Here is a 15,869-nt window from a genome sequence, read left to right as displayed (position 1 = left end):
CAACACCCTAAACCATATGAGTTGGGTAGGGTGAGAAAAGGGGTAGGCTTACCTATTACCAAACAATGCAAGTGAGGCTCTTTGTTGAGTGTGGACTTTTGATTTGTAGGCCACAAATGTATCTTAGAGATGTATATTAGTGTAGTATTGTAAATTGTATCCCTTCACAATTTTACACTTAGTTTGGACCCACTTTGGTGGCTGTGCTTAATGTGTACCTAATTTATGCTTGATTGTACTCAGTTTTGGGATTGTTTCCATTAACTTGGTGCATTCCCCTATTCACAACCTTTTTGCCAACCCAAAATGCTAGGGCTAGGGCACTTAGCGCCTCCGCCCAGGTATTTTGGCCCCGAAATTTGAAATATGAATGTTGGCTATGTAAATAGCGGGAATTTGCCTTCTGATGTTGGTCCTTGAAAATTAAATTCAACAAGGTGTAAGTTGCATATAAATACAACTCCTCTCATTTCAAACTCTAACTTACATAATTCAATTCCTATTGAGTACAAATCTGCAATCAAGGAGCAAGAAGTATTCAAGCATCAAGCATACATCTTTGTTATAGCAATCATGATCAACTTCAATGCGTTTCTCCAAAATGAAGGCATGCATTGATATCTCCTAACAACATCAAGCCTTATGTGAGACTTCATGCGAAGGGTTTCATATTTGAGGTAATATTTGTCAATTCAAGTATTTCCATTATTGTTTAGCCTTTGTCCTTTTGAGGACAAGCTCTCTTTTACATCAATCATAGCTGTTGTGGAGGTGGGAATACCAACACGGGGTTTGACTTAGGCAAGCCCCTATACAACACAAACCTTTTTCCCCATTTTTCATGTGTGCAGGTTTAGTTTTGATAGTAGAAAGTGTCAATGAGTGTAGAAGCAAACTGCTACAGGTTGCAATGACTTTTGAATAGGTGAAAACACCTGGACTAGGGTGCCCAACACACATGTCCAACTGTATTTGCACGACCTCTTGATTGCAATTGTGCTCCTTTTTGTTTGCATAGACACCCTCAGATTGGGGTGTGTCTGGCACTTTTAGGATTAGTTTGTAGATAAAGGTGTCTTTTTGTGCCTTATTTCCAGATCTAATCTACTGTGTTTACTTTCTCTTCTGTAATTTACTGTTGTTGCTGAATGTCATCATTTTCATATCGTTAAATCTAGATCATACATACACTCATCTCAATTCCAATACACTTTGAAAAAGGGAACGCAGGTCCAAGAATTCAGCTCCCTTATTAGGACCATAGCCGAACCTTTTTATGTTCCCAAATGGTCATGTGCAGACATTTGAGATCTGACTTTTCATCCATAGGCTAGGAGCCCATTTCCACACATGTCAATTAGAGGAGGGACAACAAGTATAGGTTAGAGGAAGATGGAAAGAGTTTCACCATCAATGCTTATGGGGGCAGTTTGAAGATCTTCTTGGTAAGTACACAAAATGGGAAGAATTGGATTAATTCTAGTGGAAAAATATCTTCATTTTTTTTGAAAGTTGATAGAAGTGTTGTATGTGGACCTTCTTCTTATCCTAAATCAAGAGCAAATAAAAAAGGTTGTGGAATTGGTTTTAGAGGACATGGCATTCTGGCCTGAAAGGATAGCACTGTGCAAACCCACTGGCATCCAAGAGATGAGATGCTGTCTAGCTCTTGATCCAGTGTGTTCGTAGCTTTTATGGGACCAAATGCCTTCTAATTAGGGATGTATGATCTTGATCTGATAATGGATCAATAAAGTTGGTGTAATCCAGTAACTTATTCATGTAATGTTCTCAAAACTCATCCTTGTACTTCACACTTTAAAGATGACTCATTAAGCAAGAAACTTACTGAATCAAAGCTGTAGAAATCAGGTTGTTAGGGCAGAATTGAGACAGATGGGCTCTAATTGATTCATACAGTCAGGGTGTTGAGGTTAGACAAAGAACAAAGCATGGGTGGTTTGTTTCACCAAGGTCAAACTTGTCTAACCACAACTGTCAATCTCATCCGAGACACAGAATGAAAGGATAGAGTCTGTGGCATTTTGGGAAGTTGAAGCATTTTAGATTTCTTGGTTTTGATTTGGGCTTCTTCATGATATCCTCTTGCTTCTCTTTTCTTTGTAAACCTCCAAGAAGGGTCATTTTGTAACAATGAAAGTAGTCCTCTTTAGTGTTAATGCAAAATTGGTTGAGTTAAGCTATTGTTGTTTTAGCCTGTGAGTGATAGTGGTATATAGGAAGTTGGAGAGAAGATTATGTATTATGATATTTGAACATTGTTCTTGGGAGAGAATGTCCATGAAGTCTTTGAAAGTGCAGTTAACCATTTGTAAGAGCTCTTGAGATAGTGACTTGAGGAGTTTTAACACACTCATCTGAGTTTTCATCCGAATTGGGTTTCTTGAGTATGCTGTTGTTATCTCTTATTTTCTTGCTCTTTTTCTTGTTAGTACACGCACCCTTAATTCTAATCACACGTACATTGCTAGATTGGTATCATAGGACTGTTTGCTTTATATTTCTGCAAAAGAACATCAACTTCTTTGACTGATTCATGTTTAAACAAGAAGTGGAATATCCACTCTGTTTATAAATCATTTTGACCCTAATCAAGGTGCACTCTATTGTATAAAAGGTCTATTTGACCTACAATAAGGTGTACTGTAAAAAATTTACCCAATTCAAGATGTATCGTTTTCTCAGTTCAGAATGCATTTGATCCAGATCAAAGTGTATTGTTTACTTGATCGAAGGTTTTTTTGACCTAGATTGAGTTGTATTCTATTAACCAAGCTGAGATTAATTATCTTTCATATGTCAAGGTGTGACTGAGCCAGTTTGAGTTGTCTATAAGTTGTGACATTTATTTAATTCTTTCATTGTTATCACACTACCTTGAGGCAAAATGATGCTTTTTGTGAAATTTCACATGTAATTTCCCCTTATTTATTCTGGGTATTTCTTTGCCATTTTCTGAATATGAAAGTGAATAACCTAGCTTTTGACTTGAAAATTGTTGCATTATATCTAAATTAATAATTTTTACTAGCTTCTTAATAGTCTGAAGGTTCAAATACTTATATTATATTACCTTGTCTTGGTTTGATAGGGAATCAGGGATTTGGCTCTCCCTCGGAGGTTTTCAAGAGAAAGGTCATGATGACAAGCATCTATTTAACACTCATGTCTTACTAGATGGCTTGGGTAATATTCGAAGTTGCTATCGCAAAATTCACTTGTAAGTGCATATGAAAATTATAGTATTTTATTTTGCGAGGCTGACAGCTTCTCTGTTTGTGTGCTCTTTGAATGATTTACATTTGTTTTAGGTAGAGTAATTGTTATCAATAGCGATAGATGTATCAAGAATGATATCTGCAACAAGTTTATAGTGGTTTCATTTTGATTATTGAGTTTTTATTAAAAACATGTGTACTTTAAGCTTTTAGACACTTGAATTTTAAATTTTCACCAAAGCTCATCACACATTTGAGATCCACTTTTCTCTGCTTTTTATGATAAATAAGTAGCAGAACTTGTAAATGTTTTGTACAATACAGATCCTAGTCAAAATAGAAAGATGCTTTTGCAATAACTCTATTTGCACAATAGCAGTGGAATAACTAGTGTTTTACAGTGGGGTTCCGTATAAGTTGAACCGTAGTCAGTATATATATAGATAGGCCATTTGTAGAGCTGCTATCTATCAGCATTTGTTGTTTTTATACAACTAACATATTTTTTCTGTTAATCATTAGCTTGTTAAGTTAGTGTTACTGATGTAACTATGCTTGAAGACATCAAACAATCAAAATAGCATGTATTAAATACAAAAATGTCCTTGAATTGATGATGTTCATTCTACTACATTGTAAATGATGTTTTCATATTTAATACATGATTTTATTTTCATTTTGGTGCCTTTCAAGTGATTGGTCATTGAATGGCAATATTCCTTCCAAACTTTCTTGCAAAAAATTACAGTTTTTTAATTTTTCTTTTCTTTGTTTAATTTTTGTCCCATTAAGAGTTGTAGTCTTACTCTTATGGTTTATCAAGTATTGATGAGTGTAAGACATGTAACTTTGTCAGTATACCATGCAGATGCTACAGAAGCAATGTCCCATGCAGGGGCTTACTAAAATAACTTCAAGGGTTCTAGAAAGATAAATCCAGGCAGATGGTGTGCTAGATGCATCATTTGAGACCTTAGAGCATAAAGAGGTAGTAATTGTCATGTAAACACTAAATATAAGCAGGTCAAGAAATAGTGAAGCAGAGTTTTTAGTGTCCTTTTGTGGCCTCAAGTTCTTGGTAGAGAAACATGCCACCCATTGTTCAATTGAAAATGACTTGAAATTGTTAATCCACCTGTTTTCGAACTGCAGAAAATCCAAAGGAGCAATGTGAAACCTACAAAATTTACTGTACCTAATTGGGCTTTGATTATACACTTTTTCTTCATCAAGTTTTCTTATATACTGAAAGGAATTATTAATGTTGTGAATAAACTTGCTACTCACAGAGTATGGAAGTAGGCCCAATTAAATGGGGTAAGTAACCATTTCATGCTTATCTAAATTACTCAAGTTATCTGATGAATTGATGGCTGATGACAATCCTCAGTCCATTAAGGAGAACTGAGTTGAATTGAGGCAATCATACATCTAGCATAATCCCTTAGATGCTCTTGAAGATGATAGGATTAGCTAATCCTGAATTTTACAGCAATTGGATCAAGAACGGATCAATCTAATGAAGAAAATATATTGCTGCAATCAATTCATTCCTCAGTCATCAACTGGTATGCAGATAAACAACTCAGTTATTAATGTGTTTTCCTTAGAGGAGGGACACCTTTAAAATGCCTTCTTTTTGGGTCGTCTCCAGATCTTTAGAGCTCTAAAGACAAATCCATGATGACCATAGATATGGAAGACATGTTTAACGAAGAAACCATAGCCTTGTGACACCAGAAGCAAGTAAAATCACCAATTAAGTAATTACATGATGGTTCCCAATGATTATAGAAGAGCTTGGCTAGAGTCGATTTAAAAGAATTCCAGTGTCTTAAATAGTCACAAATGTGTACCTCCTCACATTACTGATCTCTATTGAAACCATATATTGCAATTTTGCAACTTAACTAAAGGCAGAAATCTTCATTCAACATATATTGAGCCAAAAAGGAACCAAAGGCCCTAAAAATATTGAGCAATTGCTTGGCATAATATACAACCTATGCAAAACAAAATCAGAATGCTGATTGAAAAACTTTTCAAAGAGACTTAGAAATTATGAAGCTGTGTCCATGTGCTCGATGATCTTGCTGCCAGGGAATTCTCACCGAATCCATTCTACTATCATATAAAACAAAGTTCCTTTAGCTGCTTGTTATGTGGAGGAGCTTACTGCATTACTGATTGTAGAAATTTGCGTACACAGCTGGCATATGGAGAAATGTATGAAATGCTTGGAATATCAAATGGATAACATACAATGGCATACAACAGTTATTCTGTTGTTATGCATATAATTACTCAATTTTTAGCTATTTTTATGATTTATCAGTCAATGTTTCGCCTGTTAAAATTCATTTCAGTAGCCTCTGATATTAGGGTTTAAGGTAATCCAATTTCATAGTAGTTGTATATGATGCTTCGTTTTAATCCTGCCATTATGTTGCAGTTATAGTTACAGTATCAGTTTAGTGACATCAGAAAAAATTAATATCTTACCAAGGAAAATTCTTTTCTGTTATATCAATTAAAGTCCGAAAATATAAATCTGCTATGCAGTTTTTACTTATATTAAAGAGTGAATGAAGACCATCCTCGAGTCTGTATATGGCCCTGGACCAATATTAGTAGTGCTGATTTACAAGTCTATCTGGATTCTGGGCTTAGCTATTATTGTTATTATTACTTCTTTTCCATGGCAAAAGATAGGTCAATGTTTAACGGGAAACATTTTAAAGATGCAGTGACACCACAGGACAAATCTAAGATTCTCATGTAAGCTGAAGATGAAAATAAAACTAGAGTTAGCCATTTTAAGGCCATGTCTCAGTAAGCTTTGACCAAACCCAACATCAAACTTTGGGTTGAAGAGCTGTACCTCAATGGAACAATCCATAGAATTGTCAAAGTTGCCTCAAGGTCTCAAAAACCCATCAATCTCTGTTATGCTTTTGACATTGAATTTGTACTTCAAAACAATTGTGAAAAATCTCAACAACCATGCTTTTTACCATACTATTAAAATAATATTTTAATAATGGGCATCTTAGTCATTTAGTTAGTATTTAGAAACTTCCATTTATGTCTTTCGTCTTTAGTTAGTTTAGGAAGTTTCCTTTCCCTCTTTCATGTTCCTATTCTCGATCGTTTCCGTTATGGAAAGATTGTCTTGTAATTTTCTATATAAGGAATATTCCTCTCCTTAATTAATTACAACATCGAATTATCATTTCATGGTATCAAAGCTTAGGTTCTTTTTTGGCAAATGGGTTTTCTGATTTTTTTTCCACAAAAAATCATGGAAGGGTTTTGCTTGATCTTTTCCACAAAAATCAGGGAGTTTTTTAATTTTTGTTTACTACTCGTGATGGCCGCAAGTAAAGTTTTTGAACAAATTGGGGGGTTTTGTATGATTTTCTCCTCAAAAATCGTGGATGGGTTTTCAAATTTTTCCCCACAAAAAATCATGGAGGGTTTTGCATGATTTTCTCTTCAAAAATCATAGTTTCTTTGTTTGTTTTTTGTACGATTTTTTCAAATATTGGGGGGTTTTGTACGATTTTCTCCTCAAAAATCGTGGATGGGTTTTTTGATTTTTCTCCACAAAAAATCATGGAGAGTTTTGCATGATTCTCTTCAAAAATCGTAGTTTCTCTGTTTGTTTTTTGTAAGATTTTTTCACATAAAAATCATGGGTTCTTTCTCTGTTGGAGGGTTTTCTGATTTTCTCCACAAAAATTAATGAACAGTGTTGCTTTTTTGGATTTTATAATTTTTTTCCAAAAAAAATCATGGTGGGATTTTTTGCACGAGTTTTGAGAAGCTGATCTCGGTGTATCTGGATAAAGGGAGGGATGGCTTTGTTACCCAATATCATGCTGGAAGGATTGTGGTAGAAGGATTATGGTAAACTTGGTCATATCTAGAAGTTTTGTAAAGCCAGGGAAGGTCTCAACAACAGGCTCATGTTGCAGAGTGCTCTGAGGATAAGGGGGTAGCCTTCTATGCATTCGTGGTTTGCAGATTACGTCACATCTATTGTAGGGTAGTTAGTAGAATGACCATTAAGGGAGGGTATTAAAATAATATTGTAATATTGATATAAGGTCATTTTAGTCATTTAGTTAGTATTTAGAAACTTCCATTTATGTTTTTCGTCTTTAGTTAGTTTCCTTTGTTTTTCGTGTTTCTATTCTTGATCATTTCCGTTATGGAAAGCTCGTCTTGTAATTTTCTATATAAGGAGTATTCCTCTCCTTAATTAATTACACCATCAAATTATCATTTCACATTGCTTTAAAAGTGGGGATTCAACAACACTAGATTATGGTTTGTTTATTGAGCAACATCGACTGCACCAAGGCTATGCTTTTCTAGGATAAACATTATCAACATTTAAGTAGAAAAACCTTCAACACTCTACAAATGGACCCAACTAACTTTTCGTTTTCTTTAACAGATGCATGCTTGTAGTCGTTTTCCAAGAGCCTCTGCCAACATTATATTTATGGCTACCTAGGTATTTGATGAGGCTCTCCTAGAAATCCATACCTGAATTCCTCTTACACCTTGAACATTTTGAGCTGCGTACAAGATATGTACTGACATTTTCAGTGGATTCTTATAGGGCTTCCTTAAGTCGCATCTTTCACTAATCTTAGGTTTGTGAATGTTGTTACTAACATTTATGTTTTAATATTTTGTAATATAATTGCAGGAGAATCTGCTATTGAAATAGAGCTTAGTCATGGGTAATCGAGTTCCAACAAATTTAATTGCTATGTATTTTGTGCATCAATGACTCAATGATGTCCAAGAATTATTATGTCAATTTGGAATCTTATTCTTTGGTTTAGGATGCTAGAAGCTGGATAGATTTTCCACCAATGTAAGTTTTGGTGCTGTCAGCATTTGTGTGGTGATGAGCTTTTGGTGCAGTCAACGTTAGTACATTTGTGTCACCAAGGTTGGGTTGGATGGTTTGGAAGTGAACTTTGGTGTGCAAGTCTGCATGGAGGTTCACAACTGTTTGAATTTGGTGTGAATGAAGAGATTAGTGAACCTAAGGTCTTAGAATCTCGATTATATTTTTCATGTAAAGGTGTGACTTGTCAAGTCACTACGAATTACATATATTGGATAACTTCAAAAGTAAAACGATTTGCTTGAAGTGAGGGTGGCTTGCTTGAAATGGAGTTGATCCTAGTAGGAACAAGGAGATTGAGAATGAAAAGCAACCTTTAGTAAAAGTTGTAGATGCATTAGTTGCAATTGAAGATATTTGTTACAACTTGGCTCTCTTGATTTGACAAACATCTCTTTTTTAGAACTATTCATACTTTAGTCTCATTGACTATAATTTATCTTGTTATTCAGGCATTTTTCTTAATAATATCACAGTTTCAACATTTGTTACTTGGCAAAATTTGTCAAACTCAATTTTGACTCAGACTCGGTGACTTGGCAGTTGGCCAGGCAAGTTAATGTGTGACTTACTTGGCTGCAAAAATAGCTTGAGTCCTCAGAGAGTTTTGAAACTAATATAGTATTATTATGAAATAAAAGGAGTGCCAAACCCACTTCTGTTTGCATTCTTATTTCATTACTATTGGTTTTGAATGACAATACTATTTTATTGCATCAATAGTAGTAATTCTTACTGTAAATTTGAGACTCAGGATCTTGACCTGCTGTTTTGTGACTCCAACTTAAACTTGGTGGAAAAACATGGCCAAAACTTGATAATTAAAAATATATATAATATATGAAAAAAAGTTCAAACAATTTTTTTGTTCTTTCGAAAATTTCAAGTTGATCTTTTCCAGACTTGGCTGAGTCTGACTGACAGCAAAGAATCGAGAGTCTGCTGAAACTCATGAGTTTCAGCAGAATTGTGATCTCTGCTGGGACTGCAAGTTGAGCCTGCAGCGTACTTGTCAAGCCTGATGTGAACTTTGATCCATGAATCCTTTCCAAGACTTAGCAAGTCTTAACACATGGATTCTTAATTTGTTGAAAGGAAATGTATGATAGAAACAGATTTTTACATAGTGAGAGAATGCTTAAATTTAGTTTCATAAATTTTGCTTGCAAACACAGTTAGAATTTTGTTCCTCAATTCAAGTGTACAATGATGTTGAATTGGCACAAATGATTAGCGCAGTAGATGTATATTCAAATGTGATTTTCCTTTGTATATAGGAAAGTTATTTTTAGCCGATAATGTGCAACATGGAATTTATTCTTGTGCAGGTTTGATGTTGATGTTCCTGGTGGTATGGTTTATAAAGAAAGCAATTTTACATCTCCTGGTAAAGATGTGCACTAAAATGCCTACTTAGCATGTTTATCACCTTAACCTCCTACTTGTACCAAATCCTTTTTTTGTTCATTTGCTAGATTTTTGCTAATTTGAGAATATGGCGGGTGCAGGCTGAGTTTGGCCATCTTCATTTTTGGCAAATGTAAAATGTATTGCGATGAATTCTATGTGGTTGTCTCTATTATTATATTGGAAATTATGTGAAAAGTGTAAGGAGAAGTGATTGTTTCCTTAATAGAATTGTTTACATGCATCATAAAGCATTGTACAAATCACTACAAAGTAACAAACACTATAATGAATCAACAAAAACCTATCGTGTTTCCTTTATTTACTTGTTTTGTCTAATCACCTTTCTTTGAAATCAAAGTGTGAAAGTCCAAGCATGCAGGTCAAGGCACTAAGAAAATGTTGTTAGGCTAGGAGAAATTCAAATCTATGCTAAGCACCAACTCCTAGGGAACAAAGGCATTATTTTGATCAAGAGTTAAAAAAGCTTAAGTGATTATACTTTTTTAATTCATAAATGAGATTATATACAATTATAAAATATAAAACGAAAAGTTCATACAATTGTACAAACACATATATGTTGTAAAATTATAGTGCACCTATATGATGATTATTTACTATTAACACACATTCCTGAATGAAAACAAGAACATTTTCCTTATAAAGCATTATTCCTGAACGAAAAGTTGATTTGAAGTTATATAATAATTAAAGCATGTTCAAAGTGTAGCTATTTACCTATGAATTCCGTAGAGAAGGACAATTTGTATCAATTTATCAAGTGGATACAAATCCAAACTTTATGATCTCTAACTTGGAGATGCAGAAGCAGCAATTGCATTTTCAGTCAACAATGACATCACTTCAAAGCATAAAAATATTCACAATGTTAAACACATGTTTAGTAGTCTTATGTGGCATCCAACACACTAAAGCGGCATGCATTTTGGATGGAAAAAAACACAAACTATAAATGTACACACACACACGTGATCAGTATAGAAAATGTAAGCATGGTTTGCAACTTTCCATTGTGAGTCAATGACAGATCATGGCATCGCTACAAGGCACCTTGGCACAATCCTTGTGCTATTACGATAATACTGACAAAAAATGGCTTTTGAGTTTTTGTTCATGATGTTAGGCCCATGTGAATTTTCAGAAGAAAAACATGTTTTTACTGTTTACGGCCAAGCTAACCAGGTTCTGGCAAATGAAGGAAAAAGGGCAAGGAACATCATACACACACAAATGAAGGATAAAGAGCAATGAGCATCATATATAACTGATGTTCCTTACCTTTTTTCTTTCATTTGCCAGAACAACAAAGAGCAGAGATAAAGGGAGGACATCAGAGCAACAGAACAGGAGTGAACAGAAGTTGAGGACAAACGACATGCAAGAACAGATATCAGCAGGATAACAAAGAAAAGAGCAGAATAAATGGTGGATTCACCAGCAGATGCTATCAGAAGGTGTAGAGCAGAATGAAGATTTGAAAGACAGTTTAGTCATGACAAATTGCTGCCTTCAAAACAATAGTGGAAGAGTCCTTGAAAAATTGTCCAAGCATTTTGAAAAACTGGCAATGACATTAAGGGTGCGTGTTTGGGCTGGCAGAAGAATTGTAGTTTCCTAAGCCTTAAACTTGGCAAAACCAGTGATAAATTCTGCCCTTAAATCCTAGGCACACTTTGAGCATGGTTCAACCACTTGAAAGTTCTGCCTCTTAAATTAGCCTACTTATTCTATTTCTTCACCAGGTGCACATTTAGAGTGGCTTTGTCGCATTGAAATTCTGCCTATGGTCTTGAAGGTAGCTTAAGTGGCAAACATTTTCGCCTTGACTGAAATGCCTTATATCTCTGCCTTGGTGCAAGTGGAAGTTCTGCCTGGTTTAAGTGAAGCAAAACTCTGCCTCATCCAAATTTGGCAAAGACACTTGATAATTCAGCTTGGCAAGGATAGCTAAAAGCTCTGCCACTTACTAAAATTGACAAGGATGCTAACAGGGGTACACATTTTAGATGTCTAAAATTTAAACCACTGAAAGTTCTGCCCTTTTATGATTTTATGGCATATACCATTATGGTGCCCACTAGGATGATTCAACCATCATAAAAATCTGCCCAAGCCAAAGGTGGCAAGGTAGGTGACGGGGCATGCATAGGGGCAGTCTTAAGACAGTTTCAAGTGACAAGTATGCATGAAACAAGTGCCTGACAATTTGATAAGCAATGACAGCAATGAAATTTGCCCCTAGACTGACATTTTTTTGGCATATACAGTAGTTTGAGACTGTAAGGAAGGCAAGTATACCAACAGGGGCACATGTTATAGATGGGTAAACCAGTGAAAAGTCTGCCCTCTCATAATTCTTTGACATATACTGTTGCCTTAAATTTTCTTCCATAATTGAAAATTCAAGTTTTACTCTTTGTTTTGGGCTCAAGGTCAACAATTCATACCTTTGATGTGTAACTGGATCCATTTATTGTCATTCAAGGTCTCTACTTAGTTATTTTTGTGTGTTTGTCGAGTTTCATCGGTGGTTACAAATTGTTGTCAGATCTCGACGGGACTTCTAAAACTTAAAGAAGCCTCTGCAATTTTGTTTTGAGTGCTTATGAGTTTTTCGGCCTTTCTCTTTTGTTTCAAAAGTCTCCTCGGACTTCGAACAGTACTTTGAACTCGTTTTAAGTCTTAAGATGCCTGCCACAAACTTTGTTTCTTAAAGTCTTCAAGTCTCTTAGTCCTAGAAATATTGTTAGAGCCTAGCGTGTCATCTCAAACTTACTTCTGGTCTTAGTTTTGTTCAACTTTTCTTAGCTTTAAGTTTTCTTTGGCCTTGCTTCTAAGTTCAAAAACAGGTGTTGGACTTCGGCATGGTTTTATAACCACATTAGAACCTAACTACTCTCTCTTGCAAAGGTTAAATTTGGTGGCAAGTGTTGGGGTTTTCATAACTCGACTCTTTCTGAAGGATATTTTTCAAAAACAAAGGAAAAGATGTGAACTACAAACTTGAGATCGGAATCTGAACAAGTTTTTGAACTTCATCGGACTCTGACACATCATTGCCAACTAATGCAAAAGGCAAAGCAAAGGAAGAGATCAAGTGGTTGTTTCAAATATGCTAGACTCGAGTTAAGGCGAAGGTAAGACATTGTTTTGAAACCTTGTCGGAGGTCAACAAGGTTTCTAGAACCCATTCGAAGCCGAATTGCTGACCCAACACTCAATTTGCTGCGCATTATTTGCAGAGAGCTGAAATAGGTGAGAAATTAATGCAACTGGGATGACATATTTATCCCAAAATTATCATTTTAAAGATATTACTCAAGGGATTAAGTTGACTATTTGTTGTGACGTTTTCACACATTGCCCCATTGCAAATGGGGACCCTTGCTTTTTTGCTTTTTAGGGTTTGTTTTTTGGTCTTTTAGGGTTTTGTTAGTTAGCCTTTGCATTTTGAGTGCTATCGGGGAGATCAATAGGATAGCAAGTCCGGCTTGAGTGATGTCCTGATCCTGAAATTTGGCTAAGTCTGGAATGTCCTGATCCTGAAATTTGACTAAGTCTGGAAACTGAAAAACCTCAAAAAAACTAGATTTTGCAATATAACTCCTGGAGGTCTGAAACCACTCTCAAACATCCTGAAAGTATATATGGAATATAACTTAAAGTATAAGTGACATTTCCTTCTTATACTTAAATGTTATATTCCATAAAAATTATCCTGATAGAGAGTTCAAAAAGTCAAATTTCGCTCCTGTCCTTCACTGAGGATCCAGAGCGAATTTCGCTCCTGTCCCTCTCCAAGGGACCAAGGCAAAGCGCTCCTGTCCCTCACCAAGGGTCCAGGGCAAAAAGGCTTATTTGAGTCATTCCTGACCTTGTTTGGTCAAATTGGAACATCAAAGGCATGGTGGAGGACGAAATGAACATGATAGAGCATCCAGACTTGATCAAAGACAATGAAATGATGGAGTTCTTGTCTACAAAGGTAAAAGCGCTCCTGTCCCTCACCAAGGGACCAGAGCGATTTTCTTTATATACACACTTTTAGACCTTTCTTAGACTTGAACTCTTATTCATGGCATGTAACAAGATGATATCTTCCTTAGCCAGGACATTTCATGGTGAAAAGTGAAACATTTTGGCCTAGAAGACAAAATTCGCTCTTGTCCCTCACTGAAGGACCGGAGCTTGAATTCCAAATTTGCATTATCCTTGCAAGATTTAAGTGATTTCGCGATTTGAAGAGGTCAAGGGAAGTATGTTTTGCCCGTTGAATATAACTTGAGTAGGCCACAAAGAAGAGAATCAACCCAAATGGCAATAGGCGCTCCTGTCCCTCTCCAAGGGACCAGAGCGATTTTCTCACAAGACAAATTTCTGGCAAAGGTAAAGCAAGTTTCATGTTTGAGATGAATGAAGGGAGGCATAATCGGTCCATTGAAGATAATTTTGAAAGTTAGCAAAACACAAGTGAGCTTATAATTGCAAAAGCGCTCCTGTCCCTCACCAAGGGACCAGGGCGAAAAACACACTATCTAGTTTCCCCCTCCAAATTTGGACGAATCCAGGCCAAAGCACGAGATTGCAAGGATATTTAAAGTGCTTCAAGGAGGAATGAAGTTGCAAAGACCATAAAATTCGATGAAAATGGGCTAGGGCGCTCCTGTCCCTCACCAAGGGACCAGAGCGAAATCTTCAAGTATGCCTAAACACTTAACGTTTGAAATACTATTTCTTGTTTCCAGGACTCAAGATAGAATGGAGAATCATGTTTTATGCCTTGAGGGTAATTGGAGGTTGATGTGGTCAAGAATTTGTACAATAAACTAAAAGGCGCTCCTGTCCTTCACTGAAGGACCAAGGCGATTTTCATAAAATCAACAAGTCCCCTCTAGAATCACGCCAAGACAAGGTTGTGCAAAGTGAGAAATATCTTTCGAAAGATGATGAACAAGGAATTCCCCCCAAGAATCGACAATCTTAGGCTCAAATGTAAAAATCGCTCGTGTCCCTCACTAAAGGACCAGGGCAAAAATCTCTAGAACATCAATTTTGCCTTGCAAAAAAATGAGTTGAACATGCACTGAAGGGACGAAAGGGATCATTGCTAGCCCCACAACGTAAATTGGCAATTAAAAAATGAAGGATTGAGGACAAAAGTGAAAAGGCGCTCCTGTCCCTCTCCAAGGGACCAGAGCGAAGTTATTGGCATTCACTATTTTCTACTTGGGCGTTAATATCCTCCAAATCGCATGAAATGCCAAAATCATCAACTTCGAAATATTTGAAAAATTAAATTAAATTGGCATTTAATAAATTGATTTTAGGCCTTAAAAAAAAATCGAACTTTTATTGTGAAGGCATTTAAAATTAATTTTTATTAAATTAAAATTGAAAATGGGGCGCTTGAGGTATCATGTTTTATTATTTTATTAGGTCGGCCTCTTGTTTTTGCAAATTTATTTATTTTTTTGGCCTATTTTGCCAAGTCGGCCTATGGGGAGGTAAAATGGTGAGCGCTCTATATATTTGGGTGTGTTTGTTCATTATTCAAATCATTCACTCATTATTTCAAGTGCGATTTGGAGGGCAAAGAAGAAGTGCGAAAGCTGGCCTATTTGGAGCAAATTTTCCTCAAGTGTTGAAGACTTAAGGTGGTGGAGTTGATGCTTATGAAGACTAAAGGAGGCGTATTTTGCTAAAGGGAGTCTTGATCTACATTTTGCCTAGCAAATTCACCTTATTTTTGCATCATTTTTTAGAATTAATTCTCAAGTGGAGGTATGGCGAGATCATCCTAGTCCCAATGTTGAAATTTTGAATTTTGAACTTCAAGTTTTGAAAATTGCGTAGTTAATTAGGAAATGATAACTCAAGATTTATCATGAAGTTTCCTAATTAAAATCTTGAATCTTCCTTTTAAAGTTTAATTTTTAGATTTCAAGATATATTACTAATTTTGAAATGTTGTGTAGGTATCAAGATGGCGACTCCAAAGCCCGGAGGATCTACAAGTCGGCAGGTTCTCATCAAGGACGATCAAGCAAGGACAAGGACGGCCTTCTTCGATCCAGCCTAGCATCGACAAGGACGGCCTTCTTTGGACTAACGTCATCAAGGGCGACTTCTCCAATCCAGTATTCCAAGGCGAGGTACATCAATCATCCTGCACATCAAGGACACAAGAAGTTAGAACAAGGGTTCGTTGAAGAAGCAGATAGTACCAGATGAATTAATTAAAGCTAGCTTCTCAACAACATCAAGTTGAATAT

The 15,869-nt window shown here is 35.9% G+C and overlaps 1 protein-coding gene across 3 annotated transcripts in view; it reads left to right on the top strand.

The window, feature by feature from the left end:
- Nucleotides 1–15,869, top strand: part of LOC131027122 (deaminated glutathione amidase, chloroplastic/cytosolic) — a 127,784-nt gene that overhangs the window by 37,656 nt on the left and 74,259 nt on the right. For all 3 annotated transcript variants that reach the window (XM_057957111.2, XM_057957113.2, XM_057957112.2), the window contains exons 3-4: nucleotides 3,113–3,241; nucleotides 9,495–9,553. In XM_057957111.2, the coding sequence (XP_057813094.1) occupies nucleotides 3,113–3,241; nucleotides 9,495–9,553 (188 nt within the window). The remainder of the gene's footprint in view (nucleotides 1–3,112; nucleotides 3,242–9,494; nucleotides 9,554–15,869) is intronic.

This window comes from Cryptomeria japonica, chromosome 5 (genome assembly GCF_030272615.1).
Source record: "Cryptomeria japonica chromosome 5, Sugi_1.0, whole genome shotgun sequence".
NCBI lineage: Eukaryota > Viridiplantae > Streptophyta > Pinopsida > Cupressales > Cupressaceae > Cryptomeria > Cryptomeria japonica.
Note: the sequence above shows the minus strand (reverse complement) of the source record. Positions and strands in the feature narration are given on the sequence as shown.